General features: G+C 39.6%; 1 protein-coding gene across 4 annotated transcripts in view; it reads left to right on the forward strand.

Annotated features, from left to right (window-relative positions):
- The first annotated feature begins 507 nt into the window (after positions 1-507).
- Ankhd1 (ankyrin repeat and KH domain containing 1) overlaps positions 508-18111 on the forward strand; it is a 98659-nt gene continuing 81055 nt past the window's right edge. For 2 of the 4 annotated variants that reach the window (NM_001415723.1, NM_001204053.2), the window contains exons 1-2: positions 606-1027; positions 15811-15961. In NM_001415723.1, the coding sequence (NP_001402652.1) occupies positions 740-1027; positions 15811-15961 (439 nt within the window). In that variant the 5' untranslated portion in view covers positions 606-739. Of the gene's footprint in view, positions 1028-15810; positions 15962-18111 lie in introns of all 4 variants that reach the window. The other 2 variants (XM_063277051.1, XM_063277050.1) reach the window with 2 other exon arrangements.

Below are 18111 nucleotides of genomic sequence, written 5' to 3' on the forward strand. Positions count from 1 at the left end.
CTTCCGGCCATAGCCGCGGCGCCCGAGGGAGAGCGACAGGTGGGAGCTACTTTGCTACCTCGACGCCTCTTGCATCTTGGACGCACAAGACTCTCCAAGAGCAGGGTTAGGTCTACTTCATATTTTGTTACTTCTTGCGGGTTCTCACTTCAGCCCTCCTTTTAATGAGAAATGGAAATTCCCCAGTCCTTTTCCCGTCACCTCAGATGGGGGCGGGATGAACAGTATTCTCACAGACCAATTGTACCACGCGACGTCCCGTGACAAAATGACCGACAATATCTGGCGCCAATGGAGTTCCCCATTGTTAGGGTTCATTTTGACTGACCACAAGGCCAACTAATAGACTGTAAGGTCGTGATACGATAGTCACAGAGGCTGGCCAATAGATATAGAAAGAGACCGGAAGTCAGATCGGGAGAAGTAGGAGGCGGGTGTTCACAACCGCCTAGGCCTACGCGGGTCAACGCAGCTTGGGGGATGCGAGCCAGCTAGCAGCGCGTGACGGAGAGCGTGAGCGACAGATCTCCGTGGCCAATGATTTGCAGGCGCCTGGAAATCGCAACCAGTGATGAGTCTAAGGGGCGGGAGGCAGCAGGTTAGGCAGTGAGAAGTTAGTGGCGCTGCTGGGACGGGGAGAAGAGACGCTTCTTCCTCCTGCTGTTCCTTGCCTTCCCGGGATCAGCCGCGGCGGTGGCCGCGAGTGATTCGGCAGCGTCTCCGGCTCCGCGTGAGAACCATGCTGACGGACAGTGGGGGCGGCGGCACCTCCTTTGAGGAGGATTTGGACTCCGTAGCTCCGCGATCCGCCCCAGCTGGGGCCTCGGAGCCGCCTCCGCCGGGAGGGGTCGGGCTGGGAATCCGCACCGTGAGGCTTTTTGGGGAGGCTGGGCCCGCGCCGGGAGTCGGTGGCGGCGGCAGCGCGGGCGGAGGGGACGCAGCGCTGGATTTCAAGTTGGCGGCTGCCGTGCTGAGGACGGGCGGCGGAGGTGGTGCCTCTGGAAGCGACGAGGACGAGGTGTCCGAGGTATAGCTCCAGGACCCTTGTCTCTAACGTTGCGTGAGACGTGAATTCTTTGGACCAGCACACGGCTGGTTCACCCTCCCGCTTCCTGGGTGCAATGTTCTCTGACAGCAGTTGCTTGCAAGGCGACGGTGGCAGCAGTGCGGGCCTAGTGAGCTCTCGGCTTGCTCTTCGGCGCGCGTCAGGAGCGGGACGGATTCCCGTCACCGTCTGTAGACCCACAATAGGGAGTTCTTTGGTCTGCGAGCTTCGCGCGGGAACCCAGACTCCGCAGGCTACCTCCCGCCCACCCCGTGTTGGAGATGGGGGAGGGCGGGGTCTTGTTAGCCAAAGTCCCTGCCCTTGGTACTGAGGGAGCCTGAGAAACTGGCGGACATGGCTAGCTCAAAAAGGCTGTCTGCTGTTCGCCTCTGCTTTAAGTGTGGCTTTGCCTGTGCATTTAAGTAGAGCAGTTCTTATTTTCTTTTAGTTTGAAGCAGATGAGTATTAAGTTCTCAGCTTTTACTCCGAAAAATCACGTGACCGATTCTTGGACGTTTTATGAAGTTAGACAGGAAAAGGAAGTTCCAAGGCATCTTTGAGCTTCGGAATAACTGGATAGTTGAACGCTGAGGTTTTTAGCCTTTGAGATGAGGCATCCTGCAGACTCCTTTTCTTGTGAAGAAAATGCGCTGAGCTCCTGCATTTCTTTTAGCACGTGTGTATAATACTGGGTGCACATTTCAGGTGTGAGCAATTTAGGACGGTAGGTACTGTTCTTTAGTCTCTTGAAGAAAAGTTGACACAAACACACATAGTTGTAGATATTTGCACACATACTTGCAAACATATGCATTTACAAGTTAAATATTATTTTCTTTAACAATGGTCAGGACAGAGAATTGTACTGTGATGTTTTAAGTGCTTGGAATTCTGTTCCTTTTTAATTTGGCTATGATTTGTTGACTTTTAATTGTTGAGATTTAGTCTGAGTTGCTGTGTAGATCAGGGTGGCTGAACTTTTTGTGATCCTCCTACCTGTATTTCCTTAGTGCTGGATTACAGACGTGCACCACCACGGCCTAGCTAACTATTTCTTCTACATTGGTCCTAGCATTTCTGGTTCATCCCTTGTGACTTTAACCTCTGGTCCTGGTGTTAAAGTACAGGAATTTCTGTGTACCAATGATCTTGGCTTGTGTATTTGAGAGGAATAAGGAGAAATTATTGCAGAGTACAGTTACAGCACTGTTTTTTCTAGTTCTGAAGAGGAGGTTTTTTTGGATTCAATATTTTACTTTGGGAAAAAAAAAAAACTGTGCATGTTACCTATCCACATTTTTGAATTTCCCTGTAAAAAAAAAATAAATTCTAGGCCAAGATGAGAGAAGAATTTTATTTGGATAGTCAGTTGTTGGGAGAATCTGTAGTTCTCTAAATTTTGGGTTTGTGGGAAGCTTTTATCCTTTCGGTGAAATGAGAGCTGAACTCAGAACACATGGATGTTTGGCTAGGAAAGAAAGTGCTGGCTAACTTTAGATTCTAAAGATTTGTTTTCTTTTTAACTTGTAAGGGAGAATCTGAAAAGCTGGCTTTATTCTAAATGTTATGGGAAGGTAGTCTTCTTAATTTTGGGGGGCCACTTTGACATAATTGGCATGAATGAGATTAGAGGTATATGAGTAGTGTTTAAATTTCTTCACAGATAAAAGTGTTAGTGAACTTCCAAAGTCAAATTTCCCTCTTAGTGTTTATCTCTGTCACATACACTGTATTAAAGCTATTGGTACAATCTATACATTTTCATACTATTTTTGAGACAAGGTCTTAATGTATAGCCCTGGCTGGGCTGGAACTGGTTTTGTAGACAAGATTGGCCTTGAAATCAAGAGATCAGCTTGTTTCTGCCTTCCAATTACTGAGATTGAATGCATGTGCCATCATACCCAGTTATAATTTAAACAAAATTTTTGGTTTTATATGTAATGGCGTTTTGCCTATATGTGCCTGGTGCCTATGTAATCCAGAGAGGGTGTCATGTCCCCTGAAACTGGGGTTACAGCTGGTTGTGAGCCACCATGTGGGTGCTGGGAATTGAGCTGGGGTCCTTTGGAAGAGCAGCCAGTGAGTGAGTGCTGTAACCCTAAGCCATCTCCAACCTCAAAACACCTTATTCTTCTGTTACTTATACATTCTGTGCCAAGAATGAATTTAGGTATTGAGAGTATATTTTGATCCCCCCCCCCCCTTTTGGGACAGGATTATATATTGTAGTCCAGGCTGGATTTGTAAGTGCTAGGCAGTATTTTGTCTGAGCCACTACTATGTTTGTCTGGCTGTCTGCCCCCCCCCCCCACTGGGGATTGAACCCAGGACCTTGCGCTTCCTAGGCAAGCGCTCTACCACTGAGCCAAATCCCCAACCCCCTTTCTTTTTCTTCTAGAAAACTCCCCAAAACAATGAAACAAACCAAAAGAACAACAACAACTTTAGTTTTGGGATGCAGATCTCTGAGCCATAGGGGTTTTGGGGAGGGTGAGAGCATTTGGTGTGCATATAGATTCTTTTTTTTTTTTTTTTTTTTTTTTTTTTGGTTCTTTTTTTTCTGGAGTCCCCGGAGCTGGGGACCCAGGGCCTTGCGCTTCCTAGGCAAGCGCTCTACCACTGAGCTAAATCCCCAACCCGTGCATGTAGATTCTTAATCTGTGGAGAAGAAAAAGCTTTTTCTGTGGTTTTTCCTTTCGGAAAAGAAATTCCTGAAGTATCTCACAGCAGCAGTAAGTGCAGTAGGATATACAGTCTGTCTTTGTGAATGAAATGAATTATTTTGCTTAAGTTATATACCTTTTCTCTTTTCTTTATGAACTGTCTTTTCCTATTACTTTGGAAGGGATAACAAATAACATTCTTAGAAAGATACTTACTTGTGAAGTATGTGAATAATAATAAAGTCCTCATTTCATATTCCTAAATTATTTTAGAGCCAGATAATGAATTAGTTGTTATACAGTTTGGGAATGGAGATCATCTTCTTTCCCATGTGAGGCAGGAAAAGGTAAGAAATGAGAAATAAAAGACCCAGTAATTAATGTCTCTTGCAGGTTAAGTTAAAAGATCCTATGGTTTGAAAAGGGAATTTAGAACTATTACTATTAGTAAATTTTTTTTCAGTTTTATTTATTATTATTGTGTGCAAGCACAAATGCATGTGTGTGTGGTAGCATTCTTTTAGGTATCATAGGACAACTTGTGGAACTAGTTCTTTCTACTGTGAGTTCTGGGGTTTGAACTGAGGTGGTTGAGATTGAAGTGTTTGTAACTGTTGAATCATCTCACCAGCCTCCATACATTTAAAAAAAAAAAACAAAACAACAACAAAAAACTAAGTTTCTTTTCCCCTTAGGAAATTCATTATTTGGTTATTTATTTGTTTAGTGGTTTTGGGAATTAACCAAGACCTTGTGTGCTAGCAAATACTCTGCTCACTACATCTCTAGCATGTAAAATTTGAGATAGGGCCTTAATAAATTGTTCAGACTAAATTTGCTGTTTAGTTCAGTCAAGGATTAAACTTTGTTGTGTTGTTTTGAGACAGTCTTACTGTAAAACCCTGGCTATTCTGAACTGAAAAAAGATCCATCTACCTCTGGTTCCCAGTGCTGGGATTAGAGGCATTTGCCACCCTACTGGACTTCAAACTTTTGATACTTCTGCTTCAGCCTCAGTGTTAATAGGCTGATGCCACTCAATCCAATTATTGCATATAGTTTTAAACATGGGAAATGTCTTGTTTTGTATTCCTTCAGGGCTATTGAGTCTCTTATCCATATAAGCCCTTGACTAGAGGAGTCAGAATTTGCATTTGATAATAGAGGTCAGGTTAAAAATGCCTTTGAGTTAGGTACACAACTATAATACAATGAGAATGAATCAGGAGTTAAAGGCCAGCCTCAGTTTCATATGTAGCGGGGGCCAGCCTGAGCTACATGAGAACCTGTCTCAAAAGCAAAACCCATATTAAATCAGCTTAAATTAATTTTTAAGATTTGTTTTTATTTATATGTATGTGTATCTATATACCATGTATATATGTTTGTCAGAATCTCTAGAGCTAGAAGACAATTGTAAGCAGTCCAGTGTGGGTGCAGGAAACGAGTCTTCTGTAAGAGTATTTCATGTTCTTAACCACTGAGCTATCTGCCTTTACAAACCAGTTTTCTTTTTTAAGATTGTTTTATGAGTGGTTCAGTTTATAGGTATGTGTGTTCAGTACTCACAGAGGCCAGATGATGGCATTAGATTTCCTTGGGACTGGAATTACAGATAGTTGTGGGACACCATGTGGGTTTTGGGGATTAAACCCAGACCCTCTGGAAGAGCAGTCAATCTTCCTAATCACTGAATTACCTTTCCAGCTTACAAGCCAATTTTTGCTGGTTTCTTTGCTTGTTTGTTTTAAGACAGGGTCTTACTATGTAGACCAGGCTGGCCTCAAACTTAGAGACTCATCTCTGCTCTGCCACAGCCAGAGTTCAAAGGCATGTACCACTGCAAACCAGTTTCTAAATGTGAACTGGAGTGATACCTCTCCCCTTTTTGCAGATTGAAAGAAAATTCCTAAAGAAAAGACTTTTTTTAGATCAATGATTTTAAATTTTTCTATCACATGAGTGTGCATATACTATATTTGACTAATATATGACGTCTTTTAAAATTATAAAATGCTGTGCGTAGTTGTACACACATACACCTTAATCCCAGGCAGACAGATTTCTGAGTTTAAAATCAGCCTGGTCTATATACTAACCATCCAGTTTCAGGCCAGCCAGGGCTACAGAGTGAAACTGTGGGGGGCAGTGTACTACAGAGTTATGGGGCTTAGGGTGTAGCTCATGATAGGGTGGAACTCTTGCCTAATGCACATTTGTCTCTGGGTTCTATCTCCATTACAGGAGGAAAAAGGTTAAAATTATTATAAAACTAAACAGTCAATAAAGAACATGTAGAAAGTAAAATACTTCCCACCTCAACTAGCCTTTCAACTTTCATCCTTCAAGGTAGTCAATAATCTTTTTTCTTTTTTTCTTCTTTTTTTTCAGAGCTGGGGACCGAACCCAGGGCCTTGCGCTTGCTAGGCAAGTGCTCTACCACTGAGCTAAATCCCCAACCCCCAATAATTTTTTTTCAACAAATTTATATCATATTGATAGTTTTTACAATCATGTAAAGGCACAAAGATATATATGGTCTTAAAATTATAGCAGAAATTTTGTAGGGATTTTTTTTCTCCAAAAATTACTTTGAGATTCAAAAGCATAGAGCTATAGTTAAGAGTCAGAAGTACAGACCAAATAGAGTTGAGTTTTTCCTTCTAGTGGCAAAAGAGCTGGTTAATTTCTTTTATAGTTATTTGTTATATAATATAGAGCAGGGTTTTCATGAGCATACTGACTTGTTGGGCCAGATCATTCTTTGTTGTGAAGGTTTTCCCATACATTTGTAGCATCTGAATCTATCCACCAGATGCCAGTGGAAACTACCTAGCTAAGATAGACTCAAGTTCTTCAGACATTCATATGATGCCTCATGAGAACAATGTTGCTCTTGCTTAACAACCACTGGTTTAGAGGACACTCTTGACAGTGATGGCAATTTTGTCATGAATACTCTGTATTCAAACTTTAGGTAAACAAGGTGACTCACTGCTTTTAATAGCATCTCAGGGCTTACACACAACAAGAGAAAAATAGAAGGTGGTAAAAAGTTTAATGTAAAACTAGTCAGAAATGTTTTTAAATTTTCTAAAGTTAAGTTTATCAGTTAAAAGAAATTTTACTTAAAAATATTTTCAAAAAATTTACCTAGTTTTCCTGAAAGTAAAAAAAAAGAACAATTGTTATGGGAACTAAAACAGAAAGGGTTTTACTATATAAATATCAGTGATAAAATAGTAAATATAGTGTAGTCTAATGTGTAAACTTTGGAGACATTGGAAATGTTAAACAAAGAAAAGGCTGTGCTATTATTACTATAACTGTTAAATACTTCAGTGTCAATCTTGGACAATATCATTTTGTAAAGCAGCAAGGTAGCATATAAATTAATGCATTGATTGTTTTATATGAGTTATGAATTTAGAGCAATGAGGAATTGGTTAGTCTGAGTGGAAAAAGATCTTATTGTGAAACTTGAAGAGTGAGAGTTTTGTTTTTGATTTTTAAGGGTTTTTGTTAATGTTAAAAGCATCTACATTTAACATGTAGTTGGTAAATTTAATAAAGGAAAAGTAATGAATTCTTTTTTTCATTTTTTAATGTTCCTAAAAAATTGTATGAGAGAGAGAGTGGAGGGAATAAGAAAGGGAGAGGGGTGAGCATGGAAGCGCATGACCCATTGCCTGGATGTGAAGGTCAGAGGGTGACTTTCGGAAGTTGGTTGTCTCCTTCCACTTGAGGATCTGGAGAGCCAGTGCTGGTTGTTAGGTTTTTGTGACAATGCTTTTATCTGCAGAGCCATCTTTGTTGTGTCCCTCCTCCACCTTTGAGACACAGTGTCATATAGCCCAGGTTGGCCTAGAACTCAGGATCTTTGTGTTTTTAATTCCTAAGTGCTGGGATTACAGGTGTCTGTCATTTTCCCTCCTTCCTTCATTCAGTTCCTTTTTTCCCTTCTCTTTGTGTGTGTGTGTGTGTGTGTGTGTGTGTGTGTGTGTGTGTGTGTGTGTGTGTGTGTGTGTGTATTTTGAGGTGGGATCTTATATAGCCCAAGCTGGCCCCAAACTGGCTATGTAGCTTAGGATGATCTTGAAATAATCACCCACTCTCTAGTCTTGGACAAAGCACGGGGTTTTGCTTCGTTTTCTCTCTCTCTCTCTCTCTCTCTCTCTCTCTCTCTCTCTCTCTCTCTCTCCCCCCCTCTCCCTCTCTCCCTCTCTCCCTCTCTCCCCACCCCTCCCTCATGTCCATATATAAACCAGGTCCTTGTCAAACTCAGAGATCCTCCTTCCTTCCCAGTGATGGGATTAAAGTCAGCATACCTGACTTTGAACTTTTTTTTAATTTTTTTTTTAAAATTTTACGTATGTGAGTACACTGTAGAGTGAGTACACTGTAGTTGTCTTCAGACACACAGGAAGAAGGTTTCAGATACCATTACAGATGGTTGTGAGCCACCATGTGGTTGCTGGGAATTGTACTCAGGACCTCTGGAAGAACAGTCAGTGCTCTTAACTGCTGAGCCATCTCTCCAGCCCGACTTAGAACTTTTGCTCTTCTTCTTTCAGCCTTTGGAATAGAATTATAGGGATGTGCCACCATACTCAGCTTTTGGTTAATTGTAAATAATGCTGCTGTGTGAACATAGGTGGACAAATATCTCTTAGATATTTGAATCCTGTGTTCCATTCTAATTATATGTCTGTGGAGCAGTGTGTGAGTCTGTGTGTGAGTGCTTAATAGCAGTGGAGGCCAGAGGCATCAAATTCTGATGGAGCTGGAGTTAGAGGTGGGTGATGGGCATAGGATTCTGGTCCTCTGTAAGAGTATGTGTGTTTAACCACTAAGTCATCTCTCTGGTCCTACTGTTTAGTAAGTAGAACTTCTTCATGAATTTATCTTTCATAAATAAAATTTCATACTTTCAGGATAGGACTGTAGCTCAGTTGGTAGAATGCTTGCTTAGTATAACAGGAAAACCTGGGTTCCCTTCCAGCACAGCATAAAACCAAAGTTGGTATAAGACTATGGAAGGTAGAGACAGGAGGATCAGAAGTCGAAGTATCCTCAGTGTATACTGAGTTAAGAGATAGAAGACAACCTGGGCTACAATGGAGCTTATCTCAAATGAAAGAAACATAAAAATGAAATTAGGGTCCCTACCTATGTGTCAGAATAAAGGGAAGCTACCTTGGGGTCCCCCGGCCAGCCTGACCTATACATTAAGGAATCAAAGGATAGCTGGAGAGAGAGTTCAGACCTGAGACAGATCACGAACATCCACATAAAAAGCCAGCAGTGTGTGTGTGTGTGTAAGTGTAATGAGAGGCCTTGTCTCAAGAAACAGTGTGTGATGCCTGAGCAGGAAGGGCATCCAAGATTGTCCTCTGGCCTCCGCCTCATTCCCCACTTCATAGCAGCAGAGGGTATCGCTCACTTGGTAGAGTGCTAACTTAGTGTGGATGGATCCCTGCGTTTACCTCCACTTAAACTAGACTTGGTGGTGTGCACCTGTAATCTTGGTGCACATAAGGGTAGAAATAGAAGGATCCGAAATTCAAGGTTGTTCTTAGCTTCATAGTGAATTACTCAAGACCCTATCTCAAGGCAAAACAAAACAAGAATTGGTGATTGTAGCTTAATGATAGAACTGGAAAGAGAAAACTGATTCTCACAATTGTCTTCTGACCTGCATATGCATACTGTGTGGAACACACGTACACAAAACAGCAAAACATTTTTTAATGAATTCTGGTTGGTTGATTGTTCATCTATTCATTTATCCATCCATGCTAAGGATTGAAACCCAGAGTTTCAGACATCTCAGGAGAGTGCACTGTGGCTGAGCCATATTATATCCCAGTAATTTTTTTCTTTAAAAGATTTATTATTTATTTATTATATATAAATATACTGTGGCTGTCTTCAGACACACCAGAAGAGGGCATCGGATCCCATTACAGATGGTTGTGAGCCACCATGTGGTTGCTGTGATTTGAACTCGGGACCTCTGGAAGAGCAGTCGGTGCTCTTAACCTCTCTCCAGCCCCCAGTCATTTTTTTTAAAGATATTCTCTCATATTGTAGTGTAATCCAAGCTGTCTTATAACTCACTATGTATAGCCCAGGCTGCCCTGGAATTTATAGCAATCCTACTTGAGTTTTCCAAGTGTTGGGATTATAAGCATGAGCAATGATGCCTGGTTCTTTTTTTTTATCTTTTTCTTTGTGATGCTAAGGATTCTGGCCCTCTTTACTTTTTATTTTTTTGAAACACTCAGTAAATTGCTGGCCTTGAACAGTTCTGGCAGGCTTTAAACTTCTTGCCTCAACCTTCTCTGTAGCTGGGATTACAGGATTATACCACCAGACCTAGCCTGATTGGTATTTTGGAATAGATTTATTCATTTAGAATCTACTATTTGTTAAGCTGTATGCTAGGCTTAGGTAATGGGGAAAAAATGTTTCTTGCTCTTAAAGATATCAGGGTTTGTTTTTTTTTTTTTTCAGTAATATGAACATTTCAAGGAATGAGAAAATTTTACATGTCCCTTTAAACTCCTTTCAATATTAATGAATTATTGCATGTCCCAGGCATGCTGCAATTGAATTACCTCATATTTAATTGTTACGGTTCTGTGACAATCCAAGATACCAAATTCAATGCATAAACTCTTGGTGTGCATTAATTGGATGATCTCTATGTAAAGGTAGTGTTTCAGTGTTTACTTGAGGTCATGGATAAGCCATAAAAGGTGGGCTTACAAGGGTAATAATTTAAAATAAAAGCATTCCTATTCAACCATCCTGGATTCTTGTGTCTTGTGCTCATTTTTAAACAAAACTCCAACTTCTTTATCTTATAAATACTGATATATATATATTTACTTATTTAGTGTGTGCAGGCAGTTACATGCCATGGCTTGTTATGTCGGTCAGAGGACAACTTGGGAGTGAACTCTCACTTTCTACCTTGTCATGACAGCATCTCTTGTTTCTGCTCTGCAGGGTGGCTGTCCAATGAACTCCAGGGTAATTCTTCCATCTCTGCCTTCTACCTCATGTCTGGAGTTTCACTTGGGTTCAGGGAGTTGAACCCCAAATTGGCAGACTTTCACAACCAAGTGTAGTTAAGCTCTTTTGTTTGCTGAACCACTCCCTGGCCTAATAATGTCCTGAATACTCTATCAGCATGTTCTACTCCTAGGCCTTTGCCATTTTCAGGCTCTTCTGATACATAAGAACATCCTCCCTTAAGACATTCATGTGGCTTCCCTCTTCTTTTTCTCTTAAATAACTTTTATCTAGGGGGAACAGGGTCTTGCTGGGTATCCTTGGCCCATTGATTAGTGTGTTTGATGTAGCACTGGCTTGACTATTTTTTAACACTGAGCTACACCAGCAGCCTGATACTTCCATTTCTTTAATTTATTTTAAGTTTTTTCTGTGTAGACCTTGACTGGCCTGGTACTCCCTATGTAGCCCAGGCTAGTCTCATACTCTAATACCTAAATACTTTGTGCTGGAACTTCAGGCATGTGCTACCATTCCCAGATTATTTTAATAGACTTTCCAACTATCTATTGCTTCTTTTCTGTAAATTTCTCAAGCTCTCCACTTCTAAAACTGAAATGGTCATTTTCTTCTGTCTACCCCATCTCTTCTTTCTCCGTGTGTGTGTGTGTGTGTGTGTGTGTGTGTGTGTGTGTGTGTGTGTGTGGTGCTGGACATAAAATCCATGACTTTGGGCATGATCTTAGACAAGTACTTTAGCACTGAACTAAATACTGACCCTCATCATCTTTGTAAAGTAGCATCACCCTAAAACTAGTAGCTTTACTCAGACCTTACTTAGCTTACTCTATTGTTATTTCTCATCATAGACATCTGATTTATTCCTTTTTCTGTGTTCTGCTGCTGTAAATGAAACCATCTTTTACCTGTGCTATTGCTGTCTGTCTGCCTCTAATCTTGTATCTCTAGCTCTTTACCCTGCCATCAGAGTAAATTCTCTTACCAAAGTGTTATTCACTTCAACTGGCTATGGTGACTTGCATTTGTTGTCCTGGAACTTTGGAGGCTGAGATAATAGGATTATTGCTAGCATGGGCTGTAAATCAGTCCCCAAAAGAAAAAAGTTTTCATAGCATAAAAGATTATTTAGGATTTTGCTTTTGTTGTTTTTATGTCTTAATCCTCATTTGCCTCTGTTTGCTTTTTATATTTGAGCCATACCAAATTGCTGTAGTTTTGAATATCAAGCTATTATTATATGTCCTGGTATATATGCTTATACTGCTATGGCTTCTAGAATCATAATAATAACTAATATGTTGAGTGTTCATTGTCCACTGAACTAAGAGGTTTGTTTATATATTCTAAAAATAAATCTTACAAGTATCATATAAGGAAAATTATATGCTTCCCAATATGCATATGATATATAACATACAGAGTTATATTTAGTTAACGATAGAACTGGGTTTCTTTCTTTTTTTTCCTTCATTTTGGAGGCAGGATTTCTTTTTTTTAAAGATTAATTAATTAATTTATTATATATAAGTACACCATTGCTGTCTTCAGACACACCGGAAGAGGGTATCAGATTCCATTACAGACATTCCCTTAAGACATTCATGTGGCTTCCCTCTTCTTTTTCTCTTAAATAACTTTTATCTAGGGGGAACAGGGTCTTGCTGGGTATCCTTGGCCCATTGATTAGTGTGTTTGATGTAGCACTGGCTTGACTATTTTTTAACACTGAGCTACACCAGCAGCCTGATACTTCCATTTCTTTAATTTATTTTAAGTTTTTTCTGTGTAGACCTTGACTGGCCTGGTACTCCCTATGTAGCCCAGGCTAGTCTCATACTCTAATACCTAAATACTTTGTGCTGGAACTTCAGGCATGTGCTACCATTCCCAGATTATTTTAATAGACTTTCCAACTATCTATTGCTTCTTTTCTGTAAATTTCTCAAGCTCTCCACTTCTAAAACTGAAATGGTCATTTTCTTCTGTCTACCCCATCTCTTCTTTCTCCGTGTGTGTGTGTGTGTGTGTGTGTGTGTGTGTGTGTGTGTGTGTGTGTGTGTGTGTGGTGCTGGACATAAAATCCATGACTTTGGGCATGATCTTAGACAAGTACTTTAGCACTGAACTAAATACTGACCCTCATCATCTTTGTAAAGTAGCATCACCCTAAAACTAGTAGCTTTACTCAGACCTTACTTAGCTTACTCTATTGTTATTTCTCATCATAGACATCTGATTTATTCCTTTTTCTGTGTTCTGCTGCTGTAAATGAAACCATCTTTTACCTGTGCTATTGCTGTCTGTCTGCCTCTAATCTTGTATCTCTAGCTCTTTACCCTGCCATCAGAGTAAATTCTCTTACCAAAGTGTTATTCACTTCAACTGGCTATGGTGACTTGCATTTGTTGTCCTGGAACTTTGGAGGCTGAGATAATAGGATTATTGCTAGCATGGGCTGTAAATCAGTCCCCAAAAGAAAAAAGTTTTCATAGCATAAAAGATTATTTAGGATTTTGCTTTTGTTGTTTTTATGTCTTAATCCTCATTTGCCTCTGTTTGCTTTTTATATTTGAGCCATACCAAATTGCTGTAGTTTTGAATATCAAGCTATTATTATATGTCCTGGTATATATGCTTATACTGCTATGGCTTCTAGAATCATAATAATAACTAATATGTTGAGTGTTCATTGTCCACTGAACTAAGAGGTTTGTTTATATATTCTAAAAATAAATCTTACAAGTATCATATAAGGAAAATTATATGCTTCCCAATATGCATATGATATATAACATACAGAGTTATATTTAGTTAACGATAGAACTGGGTTTCTTTCTTTTTTTTCCTTCATTTTGGAGGCAGGATTTCTTTTTTTTAAAGATTAATTAATTAATTTATTATATATAAGTACACCATTGCTGTCTTCAGACACACCGGAAGAGGGTATCAGATTCCATTACAGATGGCTGTGAGCCATCATGTGGTTGCTGGGAATTGAACTCAGGACCTCTGGAAGAGCAATCAGTGCTCTTAACCGCTGAGCCATCTCTCCAGGCCTGGAGGCAGGCTTTCTATACCACAGCATAGGCTAGCCTTCCTTGGCATCCCCTTCCTTGGCTTTGAGCTAGGATTATATCCAACAAGAGTCAGGATTTGAAATCAGATCTTTGGGTTTTAAAATTTGTTTATGTCCGTATCTTTTTTGGGAGTGGGTTGTGCCAACACAAGGTCTCTGCAAAGCCCTATCTGTCTTGGAATTTGAATTCAGGATGGCCTTGAACTCTAGAGATATGCCTGCCTTTGTCTCCTGATGCTGGGATTAAAGGCATGGGGCACAATGCCCAGCTATGCATTTGATTTTAGCCTATGTTTATAGCTACGGTTTGTTTGAGATGGGGTCTTGCTATGTTGCCCAGGCTAGTCTTCAGCCTGTAGCCTCATTAATCATTCTATGTCAGCTTCCCAAGTAGCTGAAACTACAGGAATACTATGTACTATCATTTTTTTGATATTAGTTTGTGTTGTATAGCTGGTTAGCCTCAACCCTCATGATCTTCCTATATCAATCTATGATCTGTGACTCTCTTTGTCTCTCTCTCTCTCATTTTTTTTTTTCTTTTTTTTAAGACAGGGTTTCTGTGTGTAGCTCTGACTGTCCTGGAACTTGCTCTGTAGACCAGGATCTCTAACTCAGATCAGCCTGCCTCTGCTTTCCAAGTGCTGAGATTAAAAGCATGTGTCACCACTGCCTGGCTTAATTAAGAGTTTAGATTAAAAAAATTTTATGCATTTATGATATGGGAAGGAGAAAAAAAAGAAAAAATAAAATAGACCTAAATACTAATATTAATTGATGACTAGAAAGATGGCTTAATGTCTAAGGCTGTTATATTGTTCTTGCAGAGGACCTGAGCTAATGCCCAGCCATCTATGTCAGACAGCTCAAAACCACACTGTAGTTCTAGTTCTAGGGATCTGATGGTTTCTTTGTTTTTGGCTTCTGAGGGCACCTGTGCGCATGTTAACATACACATTCATAGGCACATACCTATAAAACAATTAGAAATAAAAATAAATCTTAATAAATTCCAAGAAAGCTGTGCACTTTAATTTTTAAAAATTCAATTAGAATTAACTGATTTAAAATTGGAGGATTCCATGTATTTTTTTAGTTGATTTTTATTCTATCATTTATTAATTTCAGCAGAGTATATACATCAAATACTTGCTAGGTATGATGTATTCTTGGGCATGCACCACCACACCCAGCAATGGGTTAAAACTGACTCACTTTTTTTTTAGAGTCAGAATAAATTATTTAGAAAAGAGGAGAATTATCTTATAATGGCCTAACAATGCTGTTATCTATTTTTCAATATTAGAGATTGAGCCTAGAGTTTTGCACATGCTAGGCAAGTGTTCTAATATAAGACACACCCAGCTCCCCTTACATTTATTTATCTGTGTATGTATATGTGCTTTCCTCTGTGTGTGGACATACAGGTGTCAGTGTAGAGGTCTCAGGATAACTTGGAGAATTCACTTCTCTCCTATAATGTGACTTCCCATGATCAAACAGATAGTCAGGCACAGCAGCAAGTACTTTATTCTTAGCTACCCACTGACCCACCTAGCCCTTTGTCTTTTTACTTAGGACAAGGGATGTACTAAGTTGCCTTGTACTTCTTGAGCAGCTAGGTTTGCTGGTCTGTACTAGGAGGCCTAGATGTATGTACTTTGTTATCTAGGTCCATGTACAACTTTCTAAAAGGTTAATGTGCATAGACTTCATAAAAAATATATGAATATAGGTTTTTATGCTGTGTGCTAGAAGCATAAAGATACAGTGCTCTCCCAGAAACTTACTTAACGTACCTGTTATGCCTGTCATCGAGCTTGAAGATTAACAGAATACTCCCTCAAAGTTCTCTTCTCATAATTCATGTTTATATAATTATCTGGTTATATTTAAATTTCAAATAATACGACTTAGATTATAGTTATTGTGGTCATATTGGCATAAGGTTCATCATTATTCCATCTTTAACTCATAAACAGGTTGAATCATTTATTTTGGACCAAGAAGATTTGGATAACCCAGTCCTTAAAACGTCAGAGATATTCTTATCAAGTACAGCAGAAGGAGCAGATTTACGCACAGTAGATCCAGAGACCCAAGCGAGACTGGAAGCTTTGCTAGAAGCAGCAGGTACTCTTGATTTTCTCTTTAAAAGCAGCTCTCATGAGAAATGATAACACATGCCTTTAATTCTAGCAGAGGCAGAAGCAGAAGGACTTCTGTAGGACCAGCCTGTTCTACATGAAGAAACCCTGTCTTACAACAATGACAATAGATAGTATAGACCTCTCTAAGATGTCATACAAGATTATCTCAGAAATATTTAACATCCTAAATTTACAATCTCTGTGATATTTTTTAATTTTTATTTCCTAAAAGACTTCACATTCTATATTTTTAAAATTCTTGATTGAATGCAATGAATAATTTTTGACTCAAAAATTTTAAGGTAGTAAAGGTATCTAGTAATCAAGGAAAATATCTGGAGCATTGTAGTTTATCAAATTTTTACTGTATTTGAACTGATTCAGGGAACTATAATGTTGTTTACTTATTCATTTTAATGGATATTTACCTTAATTATACATAGCTATTTTTATTTTAAATGAGCACAAACTTGAAATATATCAAGGTGGGCCAAGGTTTTGAAGTATCAGCAAAAAAAAAAAACAAAAACAAAAAAACAAAAAAACAAAACAATCTTTGATGGGCCTAATATGGCAGCGTTGTTGCCAACGAGCCTGCACTACATAGTGATTTCCAAGCCGGCTGGAGCTACAGTATGAGACTCTTCTCAGAAACTGGCTTAGGGGCTGCAGAGATGCTCAGCAATTAGGAGCACTGGCTGTTCTTCCAGAGGACTTGGCATTAATTCCCAGCATTCACATGGTGGCTCACAGGCATACAAAAACTAAAATACCTATACACACAAAAAGCTGATCTCAATATTTGATAAACACACTTTCTCACTGGGTGTTGTATACATGTGTAAGGGAAGATGAGGCAAACAACATGAGTTACAGGTTGTAGACGATTTTAAAAAAGAAACAAAGCAATAATACTTATTATTTTATAATGTACACTCTACTCATTATTTAATGTACAAGTTTCCATTGCACTATAAAGTATTTCTCTTCTCTAAAATACAGAAATCTGGACTGGAGAGATGGCTCAGAGGTTAAGAGCACTGATTTCTCTTCCAGGTCCTGAGTTCAATTCCCAGCAACCACATGGTGGCTCACAAACATTTGTAACAGGATCCGGTGCCCTCTTCTGATGTGTCTGAGGACAGCTACAGTGTACTGCTCATAAATAAAAATAAATATTTAAAATGCAGAAATCTAGAGCAGGGTGTGGTAGCACAAGCCTATAATTCTATCACCTGGAACACTGCATCTAGAGGATTGCCTTAAATTCAGACCAGTTTAGCTTCCATAGCAATCCTTTTGTCTCACAAAAACAAAAAGAAGGAAGTTTAGCCAATTGTTGGGGTACATGCTTAAATTCTGTCACTCAGGAAGCCAAGGCAGAAAGAGTACTGCAAATCTGTGGCCACCCTGGCCTGTAAGGTGGAAACCTGTCATTTCCCTTTTTCTTGAGTGTATGTGCAGGTAGGAATGGGGCTCAGACCTGTGCTTCCAGCACCTGGGAGGCTAAGGTGAAAGGATCAGGAGTTGAAGGCCAACTTTGGCTACATATTGACCCTATTTCAAAAAAATTTTTGAAAGAAATTAATGAAGATAAATTTATTATTTATTTAAATTTATTTAATTTTTATTATGTTTGGGTTTTTGTTTTTATTTGTGCATTGCATGTGTGTGGGTGCTTGTGCCACATCATGCGCTTGGAGGTCAAAGGATAACTTTCAAAAGTTAGTTTTCTCCTATTACCTTGCGTGACACTGAGGTTGAGCTCAGGTCATCAGGCTTGGCAGTGTTTTTACTTGATGCTTTTACTTGAGAGATGTGTGTGTGTGTGTGTGTGTGTGTGTGTGTGTGTGTGTGTGTGAGAGAGAGAGAGAGAGAGAGAGAGAGAGAGAGAGAGAGAGAGAGAATATAAGTTCTTTGACACCTACTGTTTTTGTTTTGTTTTTAAAGATTTATTTATTTGTTTTATGTATGAGTGTCCCATCTGCGTGTACACTTGCATGCCAGAAGAGGGCATCAGATCCCATTATAGATGGTTATGAGCTACCATGTGGCTGCTGGGAAATGAACTCAGAACCTCTGGAGCAGCCAGTGCTTTTAACCACTAGGGTATCTCTCCAGCCCTTTCTTCAT

This window comes from Rattus norvegicus, chromosome 18 (assembly GCF_036323735.1).
Source record: "Rattus norvegicus strain BN/NHsdMcwi chromosome 18, GRCr8, whole genome shotgun sequence".
In the NCBI taxonomy this organism is placed as follows: domain Eukaryota; kingdom Metazoa; phylum Chordata; class Mammalia; order Rodentia; family Muridae; genus Rattus; species Rattus norvegicus.